At 42.8% G+C, this 9,372-nt stretch overlaps 1 protein-coding gene and 1 pseudogene across 2 annotated transcripts; both read left to right on the forward strand.

Moving 5' to 3' along the window:
* The window catches only part of LOC147986260 (protein FAR1-RELATED SEQUENCE 5-like), a 32,270-nt pseudogene extending 25,173 nt beyond the window's left edge, over positions 1-7,097 (forward strand).
* Positions 6,979-8,123, forward strand: LOC125533798 (protein FAR1-RELATED SEQUENCE 1-like). Of its 2 annotated transcripts, none has more exons than XM_048697148.2 (2): positions 6,979-7,778; positions 7,852-8,123. In XM_048697148.2, the coding sequence occupies exons 1-2, from the start codon at positions 7,125-7,127 to the stop codon at positions 8,020-8,022; spliced, it is 825 nt and encodes a 274-aa protein (XP_048553105.2). In that variant the 5' UTR covers positions 6,979-7,124; the 3' UTR covers positions 8,023-8,123. The 2 variants fall into 2 exon arrangements, with proteins under 2 accessions (XP_048553105.2, XP_087396136.1); XM_087540010.1 differs by having other exon boundaries at positions 7,081-7,792; positions 7,836-8,123.
* The last annotated feature ends 1,249 nt before the right edge of the window (positions 8,124-9,372 follow it).

The raw sequence follows: 9,372 nt of genomic DNA on the forward strand, positions 1-9,372 counted from the left end.
CCCATCTATTCCTATAGATCAGACTCTCGATAGCACTTCATACACACCATTGTAATCCCTCACATGAGGTATACCCACCATGAATAACAAGAGCAAGCAGGTGAAAGTGCAACTAATCCCCGGGTGGTTTTGGTAATTCATAACAACATATAACTCATTGAACTAATATCCATTTAAGTTAATTTTTTTAGAAAGTTCAATGATTGGCATGGCATGGACTAGAGATGTGGACCCCTCAAAATGCTAAGGACAAAGATTGGCAAAAGCTCAAGACTCTTCATTTCTATTTTAGTGGTCCAAGATCACATTGAGTCCATAGGAAAAGACAATACTATTAAAAGGGGATGAGGTGTTGCTTAATGGTCTACTTGCTCAAAATGCTTAGTGATATGCTCCAAAGCCCTCAACCATTTTCTCAAATCCAAATATGTCCTAAACCTAAAGTCAAACTTGGCCCCACCGATTTGATCTATCCGGCGCCACCGAGTTTCTTTGACATAGCCACAGCCAGAAACCCTAATCAGTTCGGTCTCACCAAGATGGGATTGCAAACTCTCTGTTTCCCTTCGTAACATTTCGGTCTCACCAAAATGAGCGATCGGTCCCACCGAGTTCACAATGCAAACTCTTTGTTTACCTTCTTAACATTTTGGTCTTACCGAAGCTGAAATCAGTCTCACCGAGTTCATGCAATCAGTCACACCGAGATGAGGTTTTGCCCTAACCCTAGCACATCGGTCCCACCGAGTTGATCATATCGGTCCAACTGAGATTCCTCACATTCACATTTTCAATTGAATCGGTCTCACCGAGTTCTTCTATTCGGTCTGACCGAGTTGGGTCAAATGTGTGTAACGGTTGGATTTTGTGTGGAGGCTATATATACCCCTCCACCCCCTCTCTATTCAAAAGAGAGCCATCAGAACATGCCTACACTTCCACTACTCATTTTCTGAAAGAGAACCACCTACTCATGTGTTGAGACCAAGACATTCCAATCCAACCACAAGAATCTTGATTTCTAGCCTTCCCCAAGTTGCTTTCCACTCAAATCATCTTTCCACCATAGACAAATCTATGAGAGAGAGTTGAGTGTTGGGGAGACTATCATTTGAAGCACAAGAGCAAAGAGTTCATCATCATCAGACCATCTATTACCTTTTGGAGAGTGGTGTATCCTAGATTGTAGTGTCACTTGGGAGCCTCCGACAAAATTGTGGAGTCGAACCAAGGAGTTTGTAAGGGCAAGGAGATCGCCTACTTTGTGAAGATCTACCCAAGTGAGGCACGTCCTTCATGGGCGATGGCCATGGTGGGATAGACAAGGTTGCTTCTTTGTGGACCCTTCATGGGTGGAACCCTCCGTGGACTCGCACAACTGTTACCCTTCATGGGTTGAAGTCTCCATCAACATAGACGTACGATAGCACCACCTATCGGAACCACACCAATTATCTCTATGTCTACATTGCGTTTGCCTTCTCCAAACCCTTCGCTTTACCTTCATATGCAATGTTTTACTTTCCACTGCTACACTCTCAGAATTGCATGTGTAGGTTGATTGCTTGACTTCTGCTAAGTTGCTAAAATCTGCCAAGACTTAAAATTGGGAAAAGGCTAGATTTTTATTTGATCAATAATACCAATCACCCCCCTCTAGACCTACTTTCGATCCTACAAATGGTATCAGAGCTTTGGTCTCCATTTGCCTTGATTTCCATAGTTTTGGCGATCATAGCCTTGGTTTCACAACCTAGGAGATTATGACGTCTTGATGATCCACAAGTATAGGGGATCAATTGTAGCTCTTTTTGATAAGTAAGAGTGTCGAACCCAACAAGGAGCAGAAGGAAATGACAAGTGGTTTCCAGCAAGGTAATGTCTGCAAGTGCTAAAATTATAAATAGTAGAGTAGTTTGATAGCAAGGTAATTTTTAGCGAGCAAGTAATGATAGTAGTAACAGAAGTGCAGCAAGGTATCCCAATCCTTTTGAGGCAAAGGACAGGCCAAAACGGTTTCTTATGATAAGCAAAGTGTTCTTGAGGGCACATGGGAATTTCATCTAGCCACTTTCATCATGTTGGCTTAATTTGTGTTCGGTACTTTGATAATTTGATATGTGGGTGGACCGGTGCTTAGGTGTTGTTCTTACTTGAACAAACCTCCTACTTATGATTAACCCTTCCACAAGCATCCGCAACTACGAGAAAAGTATTAAGAATAAATTCTAACCATAGCATTAAACTTTTGGATCCAATCGGTCACTTACGGAATAGCGCATAAACTAGGATTTAAGCTTTTGTCACTCTCGCAACCCATCATCTAATTGCTACTCCACAATGCATTCCCTTAGGGCCAAATATGGTGAAGTGTCATGCAGTCGATGTTCACATGACACCACTAAGGGAATCATAACATACATTTAAAGACATTATAATTGAGCACTATTGGAGCCCTCTCAGGCCATTATCGTTTTTGGCCGTCAGATGTCAAGTTGTGGGCGTTTTTGGCGGCTGGATTTCCCTCTAATCCCGTCCAGCCTTCCTCTGCTATGCAAATCAGGCTCCATGGGCTGGGTCGCTTCTCCCATAACAAAATCCACGACCTCCTGTTAACTGGGCCTTCGGTTTGTTGTAATCGCTTTCCCGTGTGTCACAACTTTGGAAGGGCGAAAAAAATCGTCGAGCGCACACGCTCTCTACTCCCATGTGGCGTTATGTGGTGCGGCTCGTTTGGAGCAGGAGAGGAACTTGCTCTATCGAGAGGATTTGAGACAGTCGATCGCTTCTCTCGAGGAAAAAGAAGTGAGTCGCGTGGTCGCACGGTTACTGGTGAGAGGTGAGTGTTGGCGATGCAGTTCGCACAGTTACTGGTCGCGGACCGAGACCATGCGGCCGTGTTGGTTCGAGCCTCCCGACACGCATGCAGATGCAGGTAGAGGTGAAGCGTCGCTCAACTATTCGGTGAAGCGGAGGGGTGAAACTGACTCGCTATAGTTGAAGCATTGAAGGAGGCAATGAATTATCAGTTCCAGGGAGCATTCACTGCGAGCGATGTGCACCACTCACGAGCGGCGACTAAGGGAGGTGTGCGTTTTCCCCAACCTACAGCCGCTTCAACTCCTGCGCTCACATATAGCTTCATCTCCTGGTGCTCTCCCTCACCCTTCCTGCTCCAGCAAACGGATTGCCTATCACGGGAGTGAGAGTTGATTAGACGATGGCCACACACTAGATCGTGAAGCTCTGACCAGGCTGTAGAAGCGGCGACGAAGAAGCTACGAGAGCATCTTTGGTGATGACTCCAGTTCAAGTAGCTCCTCCTTCACATGACACCACTAAGGGAATCACAACATACATACTATCAAAATACCAAACACATATCAAGTTCACATGATTACTTGCAACATGATTTCTCTCGTGACCTCAAGAACAAAAGTAACTACTCACAAACGATAATCATGCTCAAGATCAGAGGGGTATTAAATAGCATGATGGATCTGAACATATAATCTCCCACCAAATAAACCATATAGTAATCAACTACAAGATGTAATCAACACTACTAGTCACCCACAAGCACCAATCTATAGTTCCGGTAATAAGATTGAACACAAGAGATAAAACTAGGGTTTGAGAGGAGATAGTGTTGCTGAAGATGTTGATGGAGATTGCCCTCCCCAAGATGGGAGAGTTGTTGGTGATGATGATGACGATGATTTGCCCCTTCGGGAGGGAAGTTCCCCCGGCGGAATCGCTCTGCCAGAGGGCAAAAGTGCTCCTGCCCAAGTTTTGCCTCGAGACGGCGGCACTCCATCCCGAAAGTCCTCTCTTTATTTTTTTTTCTAGGTCAAAATGACTTATATACCAGAAGATGGGCACCGGAGGTGGGCCTGGGTGAGCATAACCCACCAGGGCGCGCATGGGCTCCCTAGCGCGCCTAGGTGGGTTGTACCCACCTAGTGGGCCCCTCTAGTAGTTATTTGCTCCAATATTCCTCAAATAATCCATAAAAAATCTCCGTGAAGTTCCAACTTGTTTGGAGTTGTGCAGAATAGGTGGCCTGACGTAGCTTTTCCAGGTCCAAATTTCCAGCTGCCGAAATTCTCCCTCTTTGTGTATACCTTGCATATTATGAGAGAAAAGACATTAGAATTACTCCAAAAAGCATTATTATGGATAAACATATTATAAATAACATTAAGAAAACATTATGCAAAATGGACGTATCACGTCTAGCGAGGGAAATTACCACCGTAGAGGTCCTTACTTTGATGGTACTAATTTTGCTAGTTGGAAGCATAAGATGAAAATGCATATTCTTGGACATAACCCTGCCGTTTGGGCTATTGTGTGTATTTGTTTGCAAGGTGAATTCTTCGAAGATGGAAGAGAACCAAATCGTGAAGCGACCGCGGAAGAATTGAAGATGTTGCAATACAATGCTCAAGCTTTCGATATCCTCTTCAACGGATTGTGCCCCGAAGAATTCAACAAAATCAGCCGCCTTGAGAATGCAAAGGAAATTTGGGATACTTTGGTTGGGACTGAGATCAGGTGACATGCCTACAGCATGTCACGCTACAACATCCAGCCTCCCATCCACCCTCCAATCTCCATCCAACGTTCCACAGTGATCCAAGGCAAAAAAAATCCCAGGCGATCAGACTAGGACCAAATCGTGGTGGTCTGCCTCTGCCTGCTCGGAACCAATTTATGGCGGGGAAAAGGGGAGATTGGCGCCGATTGCCGCTGCAGAGGACAGGCAGGGCCGCGCCACCGCCAAGGAGGACCCGCGGGGTCGCGCCGCTGCCGCCCCAGTGAACCGCTCCGCCTCGCCGCAGCGGTAATCAGCACCGCCGAGCCCCCATGGGAACCAGCTCCGCCGAGTCACCGGGGAACCAGAAGAGCGCCATCCTGTGCCGGGTAGCAGCGACTTGCCGCCGTGGTCCACGGAGGAGCGCCACCCTGACCACCAATCTGGTTTCCCAGGTCGCCTCTCCTCTTCCTTCACATCAGTTTGATGCCTGTGCAGTTTGGGTTCAGAGTTAGCACGGTTTGGGTTAGTTTCATTTCAGAATTAACTGATAATATGTGTAGTTCTATGACTTTGCATCAATATCACTGCTGCACCAAAACAAGTTAAATTATGTGTAGTTCTATGAGTTTGCAACAATGTCGAAGATTGCAGTCCACTAATTTATCATAGTATACTGCAGATTACTCCGTAGATTGGAAACACTACACCTTTTTGTGTCCTCTCCTAGACATAATTGACTGAAGCCTTGGTGTAGCGTCCACTGTAATTAAATCTATCCCTCGGTCTCTTTATTTGTCAAGGAAAAAAATGTGATATCTGTTTAGCAACGCCACAACAAAAGTTTAAGGATGGATAAACTCTGGATCCATCATTGCACCTATGTAAACTAGATGGCATACTGAATCATCATATTCAGTGTGAGTGTGATTAATTTATCTTTTATATATGAGTTGTTGTACCATCCTGACATGTATATACATATATGTCTTGACATGTTGTACCATCCTTTCTACCGGAACCAAGAAGATTGCAGTCCACTAATTTATATACTTTGTTTTCGTTTGGCAGAATTGAATGTTGTGCAATGGCAGAAATTGGAAAGAGGACACCCAAAGTTGGTATGAGGTTCAGAGATTTGGAAGAGGATTGGGAGTTTTGGGTAGATTATGGGGGCCACATCGGCTTTGATGTGAGGAAAAGATCCACAATCAAAAGCAGATGTGATGGTGTGATTACTTCACGCTAGTTTGTTTGTTCCAATGAAGGCCATCAAAGGAAAAACCAAACAGATCATGAGCCAAAGCGTATTAGAGCATAAACAAGAACCAATTGTAAGGCTCATGTGATTGTTACATATGATCGAGTTGCCAACAATTTTGAAGTCACCAAAGTTGATTTGGAGCACAATCACCGCCTTCAATTGCCACAAACCTGCCACTTGTTAGCATCACAAAGGAAGATTCCAGAAGTGCAAGCTTTCGAGATAGAAACAACCGATGATTTTGGAATTATGCCAAAATCTTCACATGAGTATGCTTGTCGTCTAGTTGGTGGCCCTAAACAACCTTGGTTACACTTTCCATGACCGAAAGAACCATTTGCGAAGTAAGCAGCAGCGGGAGTTGGCTTCTGGACAGGCTGGAAGTATGTTGAATTATTTTTGTGGCAAGCAGGCTGAGAATGCAGCATTCCAATACCATTTGCAATTGGATAGTGAGGAGCATATAGCTAACATATTCTGGGTTGATGCTAAAATGCTACTTGACTATGCACACTTTGGCGATGTTTTCACATTTGACCCTACATTTGGCACAAACAAAGAGTATAGGCCATTTGGTATTTTTCTTGGGCTGAACCAGTTCAGAAAAACAACCATTTTGGTGTTACATTGATGTTCGATGAAACACGTGACTCCTTTATATGGCTCTTTGAGACTTTTCTAGCCGCACATAATGGAAGGCAACCTAGAGCTATCTATACAGATCAAGATGTTGCAATGGGAAAAGCCATAGAAAAGGTCTTCACATAATCATATCATGGATTGTGCACCTTTCATATAATGCAAAATGCTGTCAAACACTTAACTTCTGCGAAGGGCGAAGAAAAAGATGAATTGTAAGAGAGAGATGAAGTGGAGGATGAAGAAAAAGAGCCTCATATTCTCGCAGATTTTGGTACTTGTATGTATGGCTATGAAGACAAGGTAGCATTTGAAGAAGCGTTTTCCAATATGAGGCTCAAAGTGCATAAGTGAACTTGGTTAGATAGTATCTACAAGGTGAAAGAAAAATGGGTTGAATATTATATGAGAGATGTCTTTAGCTTGGGAGTGAGAAGTACACAATTAAGTGAGAGCTTCAACAATGCATTGAAAAATCATTTGAAATCTGATTTTCATATTCTTCGATTCTTAATGCATTTTGAGAGGACAGTGGCAGTAAAAAGAAGAGCTGAATTAGAATCTGAATTCGATGCAATAAAGAATATATCAATAATTAAGATGAAGACTCCTATGTTGGTGGAAGCAAGCGAAGTATACACTCCGATTATTTTTTAGGCTTTCCAAGGTGAGTATGAAAGATCAATGGCTGCATGTTGTAGAGTATTGGATGGAAATAACAAATTTGTTGTTGCTATTGCGAGGTTGCATGGCAATTTACAGTTTGAGGAGGAGCGCATAGTCATAGGTGATCCTTTGACCAAAACGGTTTCATGTAGTTGTGAGATGTTTAATAGGACAGGAGTCTTGTGTGCACATGGTCTAAAAGTGCTTGATTTGATGAACATAAAGACACTGCCGGCACATTATGTCTTGAAGAGATGGACTAGAGAAGCTCACAATGGAAGTATACAAGATAGACAAGGAAGGAATGTGGTAGAAAATCCAAAAATGGAAGCTGAACTTCGATACAAGGATTTGTCTCATAAATTTCACAAAATGGCACAAAAGGCAGCCAACTCTCCACAATGTTGTATTCTATTGGATAAAGCACTTGATTCCGTCGCTCCACATATACATGATTTACTCAATGCATCCACTAGTGCCATGAATGAACTATGTAAAGACAAAGAGAATGTTGACCCAAATGTGCAGCAAGTAGATGAGTTGCTTAGATCTGCATGGCTGAAGAAAAAAGAGGTTCAGTCAAAGAACTTAAGGAGAAAGAAAAATTGGCTTGATAAGTTACTCAAGGGGAAGCACAAAGTAACTAAAGGACCAACAAAACAGGGAGAAAAGGTAAGTTGCAATTGGTACATGATATGTTGTTATTGCTCATTTGTTAACTAATTACAGTGATTTTTGTTCTCAGCCACAAAGGAAAAAGGATGGTGTGCAACAAAAGAAAAAAGATTGTGTGCAGCCTCAAGTAGAAGTGGAGAAGTATGACAACAACAAAGAAGTAAATTTGGTGCTTCAAGAGTGCAATAATATTATGTGTTTCACCCAGCTCTTGACGGCTGACCATGATAATCTATTCTAGCATGGAAGCTCCTTAGATAATATTTTGTACATGGTGGTGATGATGATGATTATCTGTTCTAGCATGGAACTTGTTAGATAGTATTTTGGACATGGTTAACTATAATACTTTTTACATGGTAGTATTGTTAAATTACTGTTGTTTTTGTTGGTATATGACTGCTGTTTGCATATAGCTTTTTGTTTTTTTTGTATAGCTAAGTTTGAAATTTAATTTATGCAAATTCGGTAAAAAAAGCTGCTGTTTTGTACTGTATAATGACTGAAAAGTTGGTGATTCTATTGAACAAACTATGAAAACAGTAGTTTGATGCATTTCTCCTGTGTAGTCTGATCGCCTGGGGATTTTTTTGCCTTGGATCGCTGTGGAACATTGGATGGAGATTGGAGGGCGGATGGGAGGCTGCATGTTGCAGCGTGACATGTTGTAAGCATGTCACCTGATCCCAGTCCCTTTGGTTGATATGCATGAAGGTACCGAGTCCGTCAAGGAATCCAAATTAGATGTGCTTGAAAGTCAACTTGAAAAGTTCAAAATGAAGGATGGTGAAGGGGTCGCTGAAATGCATTTTAGGCTTGCTCTCATCACAAATGAGATTGCCGGCTTAGGAAGTGAAGAGATGACCGACATATTCATCATCAAGAAGATCCTAAGAGCCTTGGATGGAAAATATGATACCATGTGCACCTTGATCCAAATGATGCCCAAGTACCAAGATCTCAAGCCAACAGAGGTCATTGGTAGAATTGTTGCTCATGAGATGTCAATCAAGGATAAGGAAGAGCTCCACAACAAGTCTAGTGGTGCTTACAAAGCCTCATGTGATGCTCCTACAACATCAAGTGAGAAACAAGCCTTCAATGAAGAATTGAGCCTAATGGTGAAGAACTTCAACAAGTTCTACAAGAGTAGAAGCAAAGAGAGAAGTTCCAAGTCAAGGTCCTACAATGATAAAAGATCTTCTAGTCATGATCGCAATTGCTACAACTGTGGAAGATCCGGACACTACTCTACTGAGTGTATGACTCCCTACAAAAGAAGAGAAGACTCACCTAAAAGGAGAAGTAAAAGAGAGGAATCACCACCAAGAGAGAGAAGGAGTAGATATGATCGTTATGAATGAAGACCCTCTCGCAGAAGCAAGGATTCAGAAAGGAAGGACAAGTCATCAAAGAGCTACACAAGACGAAGACATCAAGCTCATGTTGGTGAATGGGTATCCGGTTCTGACTCCGACAACTACTCCGAGAGAAGTTATCACTCCAACTCCGAATATACTCAAGATGAAGGTGTTGCCGGTATTGCACTTGTGTCATCCAACTCCTACGACATATTCGACACACCAAATGA

The sequence above is a fragment of the Triticum urartu genome, chromosome 2A (assembly GCF_056163025.1).
Source record: "Triticum urartu cultivar PI428250 chromosome 2A, HENAU_Tu73, whole genome shotgun sequence".
NCBI lineage: Eukaryota > Viridiplantae > Streptophyta > Magnoliopsida > Poales > Poaceae > Triticum > Triticum urartu.

What these genes read in the sequence shown, in the direction of transcription:
- LOC125533798 (XM_087540010.1), top strand. Translation starts at nt 7,125, where the DNA reads ATGGCTGCATGTTGTAGAGTATTGGATGGAAATAACAAATTTGTTGTT. An exon ending in GAAAAGGTAAGTTGCAATTG is followed by an intron (nt 7,793 to 7,835) that starts GTACATGATATG and finishes AACTAATTACAG; the next exon opens with TGATTTTTGTTCTCAGCCAC.